Here is a 19,262-nt window from a genome sequence, read left to right on the forward strand (position 1 = left end):
ATTATAATTTTGTTCATTACATGATTTTCGTTGAAATGTATACTTTTAGAAATATTTGCAAAAAAGATGAAAAACGCCAAAAAGAAACAAATTTTCAGTAGCCAGTAACTTGAAAAGTATTTGCTTTTTTGAAAAACATTATTAAACATTTTTCTCTTCTAATTAGTTTTTTTATCGATATCCGACGTTATTTGAAAAGAGATACAATTGCACCACTGAAAAGGGATGTCATCCCCGGGAAGTGGCAAAGGAGTCTAAATTATATTCACTCTTAAACTTGAGAGTAAGATAAACCTAATTCTAAAATTTAATGCAAATTGGAAAACATTAAAAATATTCAGATCCAAAATGCTCCATTGACCTGAGTAAATATTTATATCCAATGACAAACATATGAATTTTTGACACAATGGAACTTCTAAATAATTTTTTGAATAGGTAAATTATTTTTGAATTGTGATTTAGTAAAGTAAGACAAAACACGGCTGCATTTAAAAATTAAAAAATAATAATCTGGCAAAATTGAATCACTGACTGCCCACAATCGTCAGACGCATGCGCAGACTGCATCACCTGTCAGACGCATGTTGACTGTATATCTTATATTATTTTCATTTTTGGCACATCTTTTTGGCAATAATAATGTAGACATTTGTAGAATTTATTATATTTTAATATTGTCTTAGCCTATAAGTGAATGGAAATGTTTGGCAAATGACAATCTTCATTTGTTTTGAATGTCAAACTATGCTTCAAATATTTTCAAGGTCAAACAATGATAAGCGGTTTTTTATAACTTTTTTCATTTATTTCTACAATCTAACTATGAATATATTATAATATATATATTTCTATGAATCAAAAAAATCTTAGAAAATTTCCTTAACAAACTTCATAGAGAATTATCAAAATCCAAATAGTCGTTTAGGAGAATTAACCATTCATACGCCATTACAGAAAAATCGTATATATAAGATACACACACACACAGGGCCGATCCCGCCTTACATGCGATGCATGCAAAAAATGCGGGCGCAAGCCTTAGGGGGCGCCAAAACGAGTTTCGGAAATTAAATTTATAATATAATATTTATATTTTTTATATAAAATCAAGAATTAGTCATTTAAAATCTAAAATACTTATTAAATTATAATAAATAATTTAACTTAACTAGGGATACGGAGACACAAAAAGTATATTTATTTTGCAATGTGATATCAGTAGGAACAATTAACCGATTAATAATTCTGCAAATTAGTAAATAACAGCTCTGTTTATTGCTTAATCTACTTATTTAATTTTTTCTTTGTTTGAAGTTACCATGGAATCGAAAAAGAAATTATCTAGTGTTCAATCCCATAGCGCAAACCTGCGAAAGATTAAATTAATTGTTGGACATTATTGACGAAAAATTGCGAGCTAATTTAGTTGAATCGAAATTTGTTAAAAAATATATACAAATTATAAAAAATGGGGGATCAGTGCTTAGAAAATGACTTGTTTATTCCGAGAAATTGATTTGTAACTATTGCTTTTGTTGCAAATGTTTCGCATCTGACGAATTTTGAATGTTGAAGACATGCGTGGTTGGGGTTATGGAAATGGAACAATATGAAAAATGGAAGCAAAATTTACTTTGGAACAAAAATCTTAAGGCTTGTTTTATACCTAGTGGTGTCCATACTCTAAATTTAATAATTATTGACTATACAGAAATAATACATATCAAATATGATAAGTTTTTTTTTAATATTGTTCAAGAAATGTGTAATTTCTATGCATTTTTTACTGATTTTTTAACAATACTTCTAAAATACGTTAAAAATTTAACTTTAAAACATCAAGCTGATATGACGGCTCTTACGATATCAATAAGGAGAAGTTTACGACGCAATTTTGGATATTGTAAATGATAAAAAATTAAATTAAATTAAAATTTAAAAAATCCAACATGAAATACGAGTGTTATGTTTGAAAATTAAATGCTAGTTTTTTTTAATATTAATATTGTACATACGTTAAAAATAATTGAAAATTTCAAAATACTTGATTATACAACCCCCGAATCGCCTCGATTTTCTAAATAAATTTTAAATCAATATATTTTATACGCTTTTAGATTATATCTAATTTTTTGTGCACTAAATCCAGAGCAATTAAAAATTAATTTATTTATTTCAATTATTATTTTTGTTAAATTAAAGTTATATAATTTAAGAAATGCATTTCAGAAATAGTATTTATTATTTTGATATCAAGATCTTTATATCAAAATAATAATAACTATTTCTGAAATGCATTTCTTAAATTCTATAACTTTAATCTAACAAAAAAATTAATTCTTTTGCTGTGGTAGTGGAACTTACACCCTTAACCAATTTACTGCATATTAAATACTACTAAAATGTGAAATCACAACAGGGATTGTTTTATTTGTTAATATCGATAATAATAAATAAATTTAAAATCAATATATTTTATACCCTTCTAGATTATATCTAATTTTTTGTGTACTGAATCCAGAATAATTAAAAATTAATTTCTAAAAAATATGTAAATATTTATATAATTTTAATGATAAACTGTTAAAACGTTGAAAATTAATAGGGGGGGGGGGCGCTAGAAAAAAAGTTGCATGCGGGCGCTAAGGACCCCAGGACCGGCCCTGCACACACACACACACCCTTATTATATTTAATTTACATATATTTTAATTAAAATATATTTAGTTATGTAACTGAAAATAACAGCATTTCCAAAAAAATATTTCACCTTTAGCTCGTCGGCTTCGATATAACCGCTTCCATCTGCATCATACTCTCGCCATATCTGTAACAAATATGTTCATTTTATATTACATATGATTGATTTTATGTTACATATGATTATACTTACTTTCATAAACTCTACACTAGATTCTAAAGGGTTGTCAAATCTAAAAAGTAGAAGAAAATTTTCTTCCATTGGGAGCAACTGAGCCAACTAAAAATAAAATAAATTATTCACAATTATACACATTATTCATTATTACAAATTATTTACATTATAACTGAAACTGATTTATAAATAGGTTCTTATACATGTGTACGCATGTGTGCCTATCGAAAACAACTTTCTTGACATTTTTTCGAGTGATTTTCGAATAAATTAAGATACCAATGAAGAAAATTTTTGTGAAACCTAGCACTAGAGTATTTTATACTTCTGGTAATACTTTTTTAATTTTGCTTACTAAACTCAAATCAAAATTTGACCCAAAAACCAGAAGCAATCTATTACAAAAGATTAATTGTTTCATTGGCGAACTTTGGAACATAAAAACAATTTGAGAAACATAATATAAAACAAAACTATGCTCGCTTAACGCATTAATATTTACCCGACGATATTACATTTTGAATGTGAAGTAAAGACACAAATAAAAGAAATGACAAATTCGTCTAAACATATTTTTTGGCATTTTGCAAAAACCTTAAAACTGAATGAATCGTGTCACTTTTATTACTTCCTTAAATCATATTTTTACCAGTACATAAATTTTCCTCTACTCTGTATATGTAGTCTAAGCGCCAGTAAACTATTTATTCACTCACAAAGTTAAAATATCATTAAAAAAATTCTAGCTTTGTGAAGACAATTTAGTCAAAGAGTTTACTGGCTTTTCTAGTAATAGTAGTGTCAACTTGTTAACTTAAATTGCGTTTTCTAACGGGAAAATCTAGTAACGTTTTTCGTAAAAGTAAACCGTTCTGCATAATATAGTCATAGTAAAATTTTAGTTTTTGTAAATATCATCGACTAATTTTCTGATGTATCTTAATTTATTTAAAATTTATCAATCTTTGATAATGTGTAACAATTTTTATATTTGCCAAATTGATGACTAGTCATTTCGATTAATGTGGATTAGCACACCTGGTGTTAGCTTAAACAAAACATTGGGGCTATTTATGATTGGATGGAACTGGCGACTTTCAAGGGGTCTCAAAATAAAAATGGGTCGCACAGCATATTTATAAATGAAACAAAAAGTTTAAAAGTTAGAGATACTAAATATAAAGCTTTAACAGACAATTTAACAAAGTGTAATATAGATATTGTTTATTTAACTGTACCCGCATCTTTGATTATATCAATACTCAATAAGATACTTTGGCCTAGATTTCTTTTAAAAAATAAATTTAAAAACGTAAATTTTTATGTTTTAAACTTTCTACCTCAGAATAATTGAAGAAGGTTTCTGCTTTTTTGGAATATGTTTCCCTATGTGTCTAAATATTGTAAGTTGGAGGAATAGTTATATTTTATTTAATTATGATTTGTCTTTAAAATTTGGTTTGTTAGCACCTTTTTCCTACTCATTTTTATTTGTATGAAGTTTTTTTTTAAGATTTGTTAAAGCGTTTTTTACTGCTTTAGATATAACTGCATAAAATAGAATGACAGCAGCCACCAAGTCAAGATTATTTTTTAATAAAATCTTAAAAATAGGATTTTAATCCGATATCACTCCTAATTTGTATGTTCGTTGGTTATTGCTTACAAAATGATTCTCATCTCTTAAAGTTATTGTGCTATAGGTGACTTATTATCGGTGAATTGTCAAAACTTAGAACCAGATAAGTATTGGCCTAGACATGTTTGTTGGCAATTCTATTTAGAATTTATAAAACATCACCAGAGACATCACCAGTGGTCATTATCTGTTACCCGTATCTTTCAAAAACTTTATAGAATTTTTTGCCTCTTGGATTCGCTAAATATATGCTGTGTTTTGATAAATGTTGCTTCAAGCCGTTCTTCGTATCGTATTTCTCGGCTCTATCCGTAAACTAATTTTCTTATATAGTACAAATGTAATCTGGTACATTCTTTTCTTGAATAACCTGCATAATGCTGTCCCAGTTTGCAGTCGAGAGCATGCATGATGTCTAATGTAGTCATCAGGCAACACACCTTTGTATCGTCCCTTCACCTTGTTCCTGTTATTACTTTTTTATGGGACGATGGCTTATAGACAACAAGATTTATTGAGTCTAGAGTCGTCTTTTTCCCGAATCCATACTGGTTGTTTGCCAGATGAGGGTCAATAATGCTTAAGTTCTTTGATGAATTATTTGTTCAAATGTCCAACTAGCTGTATCCAACATCTTTACCTCTCTTAGAGAGAAGTACAAACCACTTTCTAGGAAAGATTTTTTGTTTCAACATGTGTTTTGAACATAAAACAATAGACATGGCTCTGCTTTTATGATAGTTTTATTAAATTCTATGTCTTGAATTCGCTTTGTTCCTTTCTACACTGGTCTGTGACAGGTGGAATGTCATCCAGTTCATTAGATACAAATTGGTAACTACACCTCACACACTTCCTTTCAGATCCTTCCAGCATATTTGTTTACTATCTTTGGTTGCTTCATTCAAATACAGAATAGATTTTTTCTTACTCTGCGATCACTTTTTTACGACGAACACTGATATGATCTTTTCACCGGTACATCGAAGGTCTTGAATTTACGCAACCCTTACGAGGCATATTGGCGTCACAGGTGTGTATAACTTTTTTCATTAGGTTTTTGGCTATTTTAATAAAATTCTATTGAAAAGCAAACGTTAATACTTACTACATCATTTTCATTAGGTACGTAAAGCCCTAAGCTCTTTTACTTCATCGACATATGACAAGAAACATCAACACCTGTATAAAATGTACTTGTGACGAGTATATCTAGAAACATTACGTATTTTTCGTAATGGGAAAGGAAAACTTTTATGCACGCATGCACATGGTAAAATGTAACTAAATAATGTCAATTTCATAACTTGATAAAAAATATTATACCTCTCGTATATCTATTTTTCCATCATGATTCTATTTAGGATTTATAACACATCACCAGAGACATCACCAGTGATCATTATCTGTTACCCGTATCTTTCAAAAACTTTATAGAATTTTTTGTCTCTTGGATTCGCTAAATATATGCTGTATTTTGGTAAATGTTGCTTCCAGCCGTTCTTCGTATCGTATTTCTCGGCTCTATCCGTAAACTAATTTTATTATATAGTACAAATGTAATCTGGTACGTTCTTTTCTTGAATAACCTGCATAATGCTGTCCCAGTTTGCAGTCGAGAGCATGCATGATGTCTAATGTAGTCATCAGGCAACACACCTTTGTATCGTCCCTTCACCTTGTTCCTGTTATTACTTTTTTATGGGACGATGGCTTATAGACATCAAGATTTATTGAGTCTAGAGTCGTCTTTTTTCCGAATGCATACTGGTTGTTTGCCAGATGAGGGTCAATAATGCTTAAGTTCTTTGATGAATTATTTGTTCAAATGTCCAACTAGCTGTATCCAACATCTTTACCTCTCTTAGAGAGAAGTACAAACCACTTACTAGGAAAGATTTTTTGTTTCAGACATGTGTTTTGAACATAAAACTATAGACATGGCTCTGCTTTTATGATAGTTTTATTAAATTCTATATCTTGAATTCGCTTTGTTCCTTTCTACACTGGTCTGTGACAGGTGGAATGTCATCCAGTTCATTAGATACAAATTAGTAACTACACCTCACGCATGAGATCCTTCCAGCATATTTATTTAATATCTTTGGTTGCTTCATTCAAATACAGAATTGATTTTTTTTACTCTGCGATCACGTTTTTACGACGAACACTGATGTGATCTTTTCACCAGTACATCGAAGGTCTTGAATTTACGCAATCCTTACAAGGCATATTGGCGTCACAGGCGTGTATCACTTTTTTCATTAGGTTTTTGGCTATTTTAATAAAATTCTATTGAAAAGCGAATGTTAATACTTACTACATCATTTTCATTAGGTACGTAAAGCCCTAAGCTCTTTTACTTCATCGACATATGACAAAAAACATCAACACCTGTATAAAATGTACTTGTGACGAGTATATCTAGAAACATTACGGATTTTTCGTAATGGGAAAGGAAAACTTTTATGCACGCATGCACATGGTAAAATGTAACTAAATAATGTCAATTTCATAAATTGATAAAAAATATTATACCTCTCGTATATCTATTTTTCCATCTTGATTATCGTCATAAGCTTCCATGAAACAAGATTTGAGTTCACTCATCATGGCGTCAGGGACTATCTAAAAGTATTACAAACGCATATTTGAATTTTAATTTTTTTGAAACTACTAGCTATTTAATATTTATGTAGTATCTTACTTATGTTTATTACGGTAAATGTATACCTTTGGGAAATAAGCATCTTTACCAGGAATGTGCATACTTCCCAAAACGCTAGGTGAGTAGATCTGAACTGAATATAGTGCGTATGTACATTTCGCGGTCAATATTATTCTTCCCACAGAGTCGCAATCTGACTTTCGAACAGTGTACATCGAAATAATATTCAGGTAAATATATAGTTAAATTTAAATAAAGTGAAGTGAATAGAAGAACATAATACAGCGCTTGTAAACAAACCCGTTTTTATAGTGAGTGAGCCCCGTTCGGAACGGGGACAATTCGAAAATGGTGCAACGATATAACACAATTTGGGTGCAATTTGAAGAAAACAAATTGCGACCCAATGCGAAAGAAATATATCTATGGATATTTAAGAGTTTAGAACATTTAGAAAACGAAATGATCGGTTATCAAACGACGCCGAAAGGCATATATATCAAATTCAATAAATTAGAGATTTGCCAGAATTTAATAGAAAACGGTATTGACAACAATAAGATTCCAATGGAAAATAACGAATATAATAATATAAAAATAAAATATGCAGATGACAAATTTACAAGAATTAGAGTATATAGAATTCCCTTTGAAACAAATAACGAGACAATTGGGTTGCATCTATCTAAATATGGTACTGTTAAAAACATTCAGACCGAATATGTGGGTAGCTCTAAAAGGAATATAGATGATACGAATAAGAAATTTTTAACAGGAACAAGATTAGTGGACATGATTCTGGAATAGCCCATTCCATCTTTTATTCACATTAATGGCGATAAAGCGTTAATTACATATTATAACCAGCCGAAAACATGTGCGTATTGTTTTGAAACAACGCACATAATCAGCCAATGTGAAAAAAGAAAAAACAGTGAAAATAAGAAAGAATTATACTGCGAAATAACAGGAAATAAAGATGGGGACGAAATATTATTACAAGACATAGAAATAGTACCAACAGTAAATCAAGAATCAGTACCAATAGTTAACCTAGATATAGCAACAAACATAAATCAAAATAAAATAATAGAACAAAACGATGACGAGCCGATGAATATGGACAGTAATGCAGAAAATATAAACACTGAAAATGATCCGAACTCCGCAATAATACTAGCAAGTATTATAAATGCGAATATTGATTCAGAAAAAAACCCACAGAACAGAATGTAAAAAACATAACACAATGATGGAAACACTAATTGACCAACAAGAAAAAATTAGAAAAATAGTAGATAAAGTACCAATACCACCATTAAAAAATTCTAATGAATGTAACAAGGACAATAATTAGCCTTAATATTAACCAGATAATGAACCAATAATTACCAGAATTAACATAATCAGGAAAATATTAAGAGACTTTGATGTAGACGTGGCGTGTCTACAAGAAGTACCGTCGAATTTAAAAATTTCATGTTTTGGTTATGATGTGTTTTATAATAATCAAAACATTGAAACAGGTACGGCGATCATATACCGGAATACAATTGCTGTAGAAAATCCTGTATTATCAACTGATGGAAGAATAACATCAATCACTATTGACAAAAATAGAATTATTTATATTTATGCTCCATCTGGAAACAAAAATAGAAACATTAGAAATTCCTTCTTTGAAAATGATATACTGCCACATATCGTCGATAACAGTAGATTGATTTTAATAGGAGATTTCAATTGTGTGATAAATGCAAAAGACCAGCAAGGTGATTACACAAATTTCTGTAATGGTTTAAATAGATTAGTTCAACAACTGGATCTTAAAGATACATGGGAAAAGCAGTATGGAAATTTAGTGAAATTTACCTTCGTAAGACATTCCACAAAATCTAGGATAGACAGAGCATATGTATCTAAAAATATTGCGGATGCAATTAAGAATACAGAAATAATTCCGGTAAGTGTTAGTGATCACCATATGCTTAAAATAAAATATATAACTGATTATAAATTACCAATTTATGGAAAAGGAATATGAAAATTGAATACAGAAACGTTGAAAAACTCGACAAATATTGTTCAAGAAATATACAATAAAAATAAAAATACATATAAATATAAAAATGACGTAATAAGTTGGTGGATTGATCAAATGAAGCCAACAATTTCTTTTATTTTTATTTATTCATTATTTATTCAAATAGATGGCAATTGATGCAGCAAACATGAGAAGACAAACTATTAACAGTATGCAAGAATTGTTAATAGATATGTCACAGAAAGAAAATAGCGGAGAAGATTTAACGGAACAAATTAGAGAATTAAAAACAAGGATCATATTAATGCAAAAAAAGTGTTTAAATGGAACAATGATAAGAAGTAAAATTAAGTCTATTGATGAATATGAAAATGCGTCGTTATTTAGTTACGCTAAAGATATCAAAAACACAAACAGTTTGTATATAAGGGAGTTAAAAAATAATGAAGAAATATTTACAAAAACGAAAGACATTTTGGAACATGTTGAAAATTATTTCGAAGAAAGCTTTAAAATCCAAGATTCTTCAGAAAAACACCAAACAATGTTATTACAAAATATTACAAAATTTCTAACAACAACTGATGCAGAAGATCTCAATAAAGAGATAACAATCGATGAATTATGTGAGGTAATACAGAGTATGAGTAACAACAGGACACCAGGACCCGATGGAATACCATATGAATTTTATAAGTATCATATAGAAATCATAAAAAATTATTTTTTAAATATATTGAATAAAATTTTTCAAGATGTTAGAAATCAACGGCTATTCAAAGGGATAATAACCTTAATACCAAAAGTCAAAGAACATACCATAAAAAACTATAGGTCGATAACTCTTTTGAATTGTGATATAAAAATACTAAATAAAATTCTTGCTAACAGAATAAAATTTAAAATTAGTAAAATATTAGGTAGTGAGCAAACATGTAGTATACCGAATAAAAATATCTCATATAATTTAGAAGGCATAAGATCTTCCATAGAGTGTTGTGATATAATGCAAAATGAAAACATGGGAATTATGAATATTGATTTCCAAAAAGCATTTGATACGGTATCACATACATTTCTTTTCAAAATAATGAATAAAATGAATTTCCCATCAAAAGTTACTTATTTTGTTAAAAATTATTATAAGTTGTCGAAGTCAAAAGTCTTAATAAATGGAGACTTAATAAATTGAACAATCTATAAGACAAGGATGCCCATTATCATTGTTGCTATTTAGTATCGTTTTAGAACCGCTAATTAGGACTTTTCACAAATCATTAAATAGAACAAATCATATTTTTGCATATGCTGATGACGTGACTATAATTATGAGAAATATAAATGAACTGGAAATGATTAAACATATTTTAGAACACTATAAAAAAGCTTTAAATCTCACCATAAATGAATCCAAAACTAAAATTTTAGAAGTAGGAAATTGGAGAAGCAGGCAAATAAATACAAACATAGAAATAACTGATAGAATTAAGGTTTTAGGATTAACATTTAGAAGGAATTTGGAAGATACAACCATGGAAAACTGGAATAAAGTAAAAAAATAGTGTCAGAAATATATTATATAACGGAAAAAGTAGAAACTTCAATCTGATTCAGAGAGTAAGATTTGTGAATATATATGCATTATCAAAATTGTGGTATATTGCGCAAATCTTAACTGCTCCAAAGATTATAATTAAAGAAATTCAGAATATAGTGAATGAATTTATATGGCAAAACCATTTATATAAAATTCAAAGAAAACAAGTATGATGAAGGTGGATTAAACCTCATTAATGTAGAGAGAGAACAAAGCGAAAACAAAAATTTAATATTGAAATATATATTAAAAACGAACAATCAAGATCACATAAATATCACAACAAAACATATTTATTCTGAATTGAATAAAATTATAATTATAAATCCAATTGAAAGGAAATACCCAGATCTGAATTGGAATATAATTTGAAAAAATATATCTAATAAATATATTCCTACTTTATGGCGATCCAAAACATATCTTGTATTAAATGAAAAAAATGCAACAAAAGACCGCTTATTAAGACATAAGATAACAAATGCAATTTTTGCCAAAAAAATTATTCAATACAACATAAAATACAAGAATGTGGAATGGCTGCAACAATTTGGAAATGGACCACGGAAAAAATCAAAACAACTTGTGGTATAGACTTAGAAAAAATGGACATTAAAAATATTTTTGAAATCAAACTAAAAAATATTGAAAAGCAAAGAGCCTTACTGTGGTTTGTTTCTGCCACAGTATGGTATAATTTGGAGAAAAATAAATCACTATACGATTTTTTGAACGAAATTAGAAGAAAAAGGATGACTAGGAAGGAGTTAGGCAGTAATAAATATATATTTTGTTTTTAAATAAATTAAAATTTTGCTTTAAGCAATTCAGATTATGTTGATTATAGTTTTAAAATTACAAAGTATTGAAATAATTGTATTATTGATTGATTAATATATATAATTAAAAAAAAAAAAAAAAAAAAAAAAACTGTGTTTTGGTAAATGTTTACTTTTGAAAAATAGTTTTAAACTAGTGGTGTATGAAATCGTGCCTCGAGGAATATTAAATGTATTCAAATATATTATTAAAAATACTAATAATTGTTAATAATTATAAGAATTGTATAAACTGAATTGCAAAGTTGAAATTATTTGTTTAAAGTATATTAGAACTTTGGTCAGAATTAAAATTAAAATCTGAATTATTCTCGATATACAAAACAAAATTTTCTGAATTTGAATATCCAAAAGCAATTATTTTGTTAAAACAAGCAGAAAGTTTTTTGAATCAATAAAATCAGACGCTTAGTCCTCTCAAAAACTGCCATTTTTTGAACACTTCAAATTTAGAACTGTATTTTCGAAATTGCCTGCCTTTGCCAAAAACTAATAGCCTGTTCTTACAATCATTACAAATTGAATATTTTCTAGATCATTCAAATCGAATACTCTGTTCTCTCAAAAACTCGATTTGTACTTTCTGCAATCTTTGTTTCTTATCTTCGTGACGGCTGGACCTACCTTTGCCAAAGAAAAATCAGCACATTTTCCTATCAATAGGAATCGAATATTTTTTGAACTATTCAAATCGGTTGATCCGTGTGACCGAAAACGTGGACGAAAAATGCGAACATGCAGAACACATACACACACACATTCATGTTTTCTAAGTATGCCAAAATGTTCAGATACCTTCAAAACGTAAAGATATGCAAAAAAAATTATGTTCGATTTTCGGCCATATTATGTAATATGACTAAGATTAATATAATACTATAGATTATAGCTAATAAACCTATAATGATAGGTTATAATATAATACATTGATGAAATTTCCTTCCTAGTTTTTCAGGACCAATACGATGAAAATGATGTCTAATTCTTAAAGTTAAAATCAAATAACTTGTTCTTGCAAAAATGTAATTTAATAATCCTAAAAAATCAATATATAATAAAAACTTAATGAAAATAGTCTAATAAATATAAAAGTTCCTTCAATAGGGTTACATTATATAAGCAACTAATATTAATTATTAGTCAAAATAACGATTTGTCATATTATATTAAATCGAGATGGAATTATTCTGAATATTTTTGAAATAAATAACCATCCTAAGATAGTTTAATTTCAATTTAAGGATAAATTATTTGAAGTTATTGAATCAAACATAGAGAATAAATCAGTTATCATTTTCAAATTGTAATATTTTTCTGAAAGAGTTTTTGTTATTTAATTTAATATTTTTATATACTACTATAATTAAATAATAAACTAGTGGGGTGTATGGCATCGTGCCTTGAGGCAAATTGATGAAACTTCTCGTACCGTAACAAAATGATCGAGTATAATTAAATGTTTTCAAATAGATTATTATAAATATTGTTACATTGTAGATTATTTATAAGAATTATATAAACTGAATTGCAAAGTTGAAATTATTTGTTTTAAGTATATTAGAACTTTAGTCAGAATTAAAAATAAAATCTATATTATTTTCGATATACAAAAAAAACTTTTTTTGAAAAAAAAAATTAAATTTTTTGAAACATTTTTTTTTTACAAAACAATTATTTTGTTAAAACAAGCAGAAAGTTCTTTGAATCATTTGAATCGGGCACGCTCTGTATCTTTGAAATAGCTGGGCCTGTCTTTGCCAAAAATTAATAGCCTGTTCTTACAACCATTACTAATTGAATGTTTTTTAGATCATTCAAATCGAATGCTCCGTTCTCTCAAAAACTCGAGTTCTATTTTCTGCATTCTTTGCTTTTTATGTCCGTAACTGCTGGACCTGCCTTTGCCAAAAACTAATTAGCACATCTCCCTATCAATAGAAATCGAATGTTTTTTTAACCATTCGATTTCCCAGAAAATCCTGTTTTACCAAGACAACGCGCCGTTGTCTTTGCCATGGCGAAAATATACCACTTACGGTTGGAACCGCTTGAGCATTCATCTTTCATACTAGATCTGACCACGAGCAATTTCGTTTTATTTTCTCAGACAAAGGTTTTTCATAAAAACAGGGATAATGCTCTTTGTAAAAAAATTTTGTACAAAATTTGACAAGTACTATTTGGATGGATGACAGAAATAACAGCATTATTGAAAAAAGTGTATAGAGTTACAAAAAGTTAATGCAAAAATATAAATAAAAAAAAACTTGTATCATTGTTAGGTCGGAAACTTTTAAGCCCACTCTTGTATACATATATATATATATATATATATATATATATATATACATAATACATATGTATATATATATATATATATATATATATACATAATACATATGTATATATATATATATATATATATATATATATATATAAATGACATTAAAGAAATAAATAAATAAAAATTAATAGTACAAGTGCGCGCGCATTTTTATAGCCATTTTACTAATTCAATATTTTTTTATCATTGAATATTTTTGATATAATCATTAAATATATAGTTCAGATTTTTGGGCTTGAAACGTGTACGGATTTTTTTTTACTATACTGCTAATTGCAAAAAATGGCTCAACCGATCGTATCAAAATAAACCGACCCTAGTGCTTAACAAGTTTCATTGAACGGTTTTTAAATCATTTAAATTGACTCAACCGTTTTTGAGAAAACTAATTCCAATAAACGCCAAAAAAGCACTACACATTTTTTCAAACTTTGATGAATTTTTAACATTAAACTATTTGTCGTAGAAATTATCGATTACTGAAAATTTGCTTCTAGAAAATACTTTGAGTTAACGTGTTCGTTCGTTTTCAATTATGTGTATGGAATCCACACAAAATACTTTTAATCACTCATAGATTAATTTTTTTTTATTGATTAAGTCGATTATTTACACATATCGAAAAGTTTATGTAACTTGCCTCAAGGCAAAATACCAATATCAACTAGTTTTTTTAACGAAATCAAACCTACCCAAACCTACCCAAAACATTTCTCTTGTATTAGCCAGTTTGCTTGCAAACCAAGCATATTGGATCATATTCTGAAAAATATGCGCAGATAGCTGATGATGAATTAGAGAATGTATCCTCAAGACATCTTCCCTTCTATTTAGTTCTCTTTCTAATTGCCTAATTTGGTAACAATTTTGAATTTTCTTCATAAATAACTTCACCTGTCTCTAGAAATAAACGTCACAAGGCTGGCAGTATGGTGTGCAATGGGATGGTATTATTTCTACTGTACTGGTTCGTTGCCCTACTTCGTTTGTAAACTTATTATTGAAAAGTGATGGATCAGTTTGACTACCCCAAGAATCTAATATTAATAAAAATTTCTCCCTTTTAACATATGGCTTAAGAACATTATCAATAAAATATGAAAAAAGTTCCTTCGTCATTTTACCGCTTTTCGACGCACTCACACAAATATTTTTGAATTCGTGTTCATATTTTTTAACATCAATTTGAACTTCTGATCCAAACTGACCGCTCGGCTCGCGCATACATAAAAATTTAGGCAGCAACTTTATAGAATATTTAGCGAAAAATATGAAATTAATTAAAAACTTTAATATTATTTACTCAAGCAATTATAAATTTGAATTAAAAATAATAAAAAAAAAGTTAACATGAACGGGATTCGATCCTCCGACGATACGCATAAGCATACGCAAAAGTGAAAATTGAGTCACTTTACCACTAGGCTACAACTGAACTGATAACAGAGCACGTTACAAGCTATGTGTAGCGCGCCGCTAAAATGGAAACTAATTAATTTTTATAATTAAGCCGATTTTCATAGGCCTCTAATGTTTTACCATGGTCAGTTTGAGCATAAAATCTACAACTGTGCCAAATTTCATCAAAATCCGAGATAAGCAATGCGCGGGTTCTCCTTGTCAGTAACGAAATTGTAAAATATTTTAATTAAAAGTAGTCTCAAAAGGACGCATTGCGCGAATTGCGCTCGAAAACATTTAATATTATTCGATGTAACAGCCTTTCCATCAAATTGTAAAAATAATTTTGTAGTAGATAAAACAATAAACAATGTGATTTTTTACGCAATCGATTAAGGTTGGGGCGCGCGTATGTAAAACCAATGTAAACAATCAATCGTTATTAATGTTAAAATATTTGCAGAAATTTTTTTTTTACAATGAATATAATAAAAAAACAATACTAATAATCTAAAATACCTATAAAAAAAATCAGCCAATTCTAAAATGTTAACGTAAGGTTGGTGTACGTTGTGTATAAGATGACCCATATATGTAGACTAAGAGCCAGTGGGCGGATGACAGTATGTATTTTACGACACCTGAGATTTTGCGCATCGATTCCTCTATACATATCCTACATGAGATGGGGACTGACTAAGCCCAAAGTGGCGGACACAGCTACTGCGCAGCTGGTAAAGGTACCTTTTTTTCGCCCATTTCCGAACCATTTTACGACAGCTGCCGTTTCAAAAATTTTAAAATATATTATTATTACTATCGGAAAATACCAATGGCAGACGATTATCGCGCGGTTAACATGGTGGCAGACGATTTTGAACAGTTTTTTTTTTTTTTTGATTTATTTTTCATAGCAAGCTATACAAAGTACATTCAGCTACATTTGTTACAGTTATATATTATTTGTCTGCGCGAGAAGGATCGCTATCCTGCGATAGCGCCTTCATAGATGTTATGGTATATTTTGTAGTAAATCATTGCAGATTCTTTTTTGAGACGTTTTGATGGTAAAGGCTTGAGCAGATCTGACGCTAATACGTTTGGATGACGACTTAGACGAGCTTTGTATCTGGTGCAGTAAAGACTAATTTCTTCTTCTTTAGTTCGAATTCTGAGATCTCGATGTATCAACCAATTGGGAACGTATTTTGGAGCGTTCACAATTTCTTTCAAAATTTTATTTTGGAACCTTTGTAGAATAGTTATGTTTGATTTACTGGCCGCACCCCATAGTTGTAGGTCGTAGGACCATATTGGTTTAATAATTGACTTGTATATTATGAGTTTATTTTCTATTGTGACTTGTGATTTCCAAACCATTAACCAATTAAGTTGCCTACGTGTTAATTCAATCTGCTGACGCTTCTATAGAATATGTTCGTGCCAGGTTAATCTTCTATCTAAATGTATTACCAGATATTCAACAACATTGGATACAGGAACCAAATCACCATTCAATCTAACAGGGGGGCATGAACCTTGTCGTAAGGTAAAAGTAACGTGAACTGATTTAGAATTATTCACTTTTATTCTCCATAGTTTCATCCACTTTTCTACTTCATCTACATGTTTTTGTAGAAATTCCGAAGCAAGCAATTGGTTGTCATGTTGAGCTAGAATTTCCGTATCATCTGCAGAGGTAGCAATCATGGTTTCTGCATTTGTATGTATATCAGCAGTATATATAATGTGAAGCAGCAGACCAAGAACACTACCTTGGGGAACTCCGGACGAAATATTTTTAACATTAGATGAAGCATCATTATAACTGATGAAGAACCTTTATCACACAGATATGATTTTAGGAGGAGATAATAGTTGTACGGTAAATTCTTCTTTAATTTGTACAACAAGCCGTTATGCCAAACTTTATCAAACGCCTGACTGATGTCAAGAAAAAGGGCTGAACATTATTTTTTTAAGTGAAAGGCTTTATAAATGGAATCCACAACTCTATGTATTTGTTCTATTGTTGAGTGTTGTCTAATAAACCCAAATTGATTTGACAGTTTGGCAGTTTTGGCATAAAATTATTATCTTCTAAAATATTAATGATTTTTTGTGAATAATTAATAAGACTAATAAGACTAATGGGTCGGTAGGAAACTGCATCAGTAGGATTTTTCCCAGGCTTGAGAATTAAGATAATTTTTGCCAATTTCCAAGATGAAGGAAAATACTTCAGCCACATTATGGCATTAAGTAATATAGTTAAAAATCTCTTACCTTTATGATCGCATCATTACCAGGAGTTTTTCCCAATTTAGTGTTACTAATCTTGTAGAGCACTTCAGAATACTTAATTTTTGGAATGGGTTTGTCTGTGAAATTACCGTCATTCAAGTAATCTGTGATGAATTGATCGTTAGGTACATTAAAAGGATGAGGAGTGAAGACATTTTCAAGGTGATTTGCAAAGGTAATAACCTTGTCTTCTGCTGATCTAGACCAAGAACCATCATCATTTCTAATTCGAGATACCGTGGAGGTTGGTCTTCTCATATTTTTCGTGGCTTTCCTAATTGAATGGTCATGAACAGACAAATCACTTAAGTAGAACTCCATATGTTTATTTTTTTAATCAAACAAATATTGTTTAAGTTCCTTTATAGATTTATTCAGTTTAGCTTCGTCATCCGGAAAATGAGTATTTTGCCACCGTCTACGCAGTTTTCTTTTACAGGCTATGAGTCTTTTAGCTTCGAGTGGACAGAAATATCGCTCAACCATATCATTTGTGGGCGTAGAATAGCGAGCCGCATTAGTGATATTTTTATTGAGAATACCTATTGCATTATCAATATCGTCTGTACTTTTTAGAGGTACTTTGCAGCATAAATTGTCATCAATATATTTAGAAAATAATTCCCAATTGTTTTTTTTATTTGTTAATGATGGACTTTTAGATTGCAATCTGAACTTTGAGCTAAATGTAACAATGACTGGAGTGATCAGAAGATAAGTCAAGACTTGATTCAGCTTTTAATTGTTCATGTAATATACCCTTGATTATACAGAAGTCTAGAAGGTCTGGAATTTTAGAAGTGTCTCTAGGCCAGTAAGTTCACCTGTTGATAAGTGTTTAAGTCCGCAGTTAACCATGGATTTATGAAGTTGCTTACCTTTTGGATTGCTTAATCTCGAACCCCATGAACAATGTTTAGCGTTATAATCTCCTTCCTAAAAATTTTGGTCCCAAAGATGTGAAGAATTCACTAAATTTTTCATGAGAAATGTTATGTCTTGGCGGACAGTATAATGCACTTACAGTTAAAGCCCCAATCGAAGTTTCAATCACTACATTAGTTGCTTGTAAAAAATGTTCCACATAGGACTGAGCCATATAATGTTTGATTGTTGATTTTATAAGCACAGCACTTCCGCCGTGGGCTGTTCCATCAGGATGATTAGTTGTGTATAGGTTATAATTTGGAACCTTGAAAAAACTTATCGACGTGAAGTGGGTTTCTGAGACTAGTAAAATAACTATTTTTTGAAGATTAAGAAAATGTATAATTTCTTGAGTATGATTACCCAATCCATTTGAGATCCAGACAGCAATTCGAATGAAATGATTCATGGAATAAACTTAGTAACCAGAGATGTTAATAAATTAAACATTACACTCATTTGGTCGACTAATGATTTTACCATTTGTTTTAATTCAGATATATCATTATTTTGGATTTTGGGCTGAGAAATTGATTCTGGATTAGTAACCTGCTGTGTATTCTCTGATCTAGTTGCCTGAGAAAATGTAAGGTTTGGTTGAATCCGGTTTTTATATATTAA

At 29.5% G+C, this 19,262-nt stretch overlaps 1 protein-coding gene across 1 annotated transcript in view; it reads right to left on the reverse strand.

Moving 5' to 3' along the window:
- The window catches only part of LOC113371423 (calbindin-32), a 318,213-nt gene that overhangs the window by 169,629 nt on the left and 129,322 nt on the right, over positions 1-19,262 (reverse strand). Inside the window, exons 3-5 of the mRNA XM_026612052.1 lie at positions 7,056-7,145; positions 2,897-2,983; positions 2,774-2,830 (exon numbers count right to left, since the gene is read on the reverse strand). Of these exons, the coding sequence (XP_026467837.1) occupies positions 2,774-2,830; positions 2,897-2,983; positions 7,056-7,145 (234 nt within the window). The remainder of the gene's footprint in view (positions 1-2,773; positions 2,831-2,896; positions 2,984-7,055; positions 7,146-19,262) is intronic.

Source organism: Ctenocephalides felis, unplaced genomic scaffold, assembly GCF_003426905.1.
Source record: "Ctenocephalides felis isolate EL2017-DRISC unplaced genomic scaffold, ASM342690v1 CF-g0.4_SCAFFOLD_01492, whole genome shotgun sequence".
Taxonomy (NCBI): Eukaryota; Metazoa; Arthropoda; class Insecta; order Siphonaptera; family Pulicidae; genus Ctenocephalides; species Ctenocephalides felis.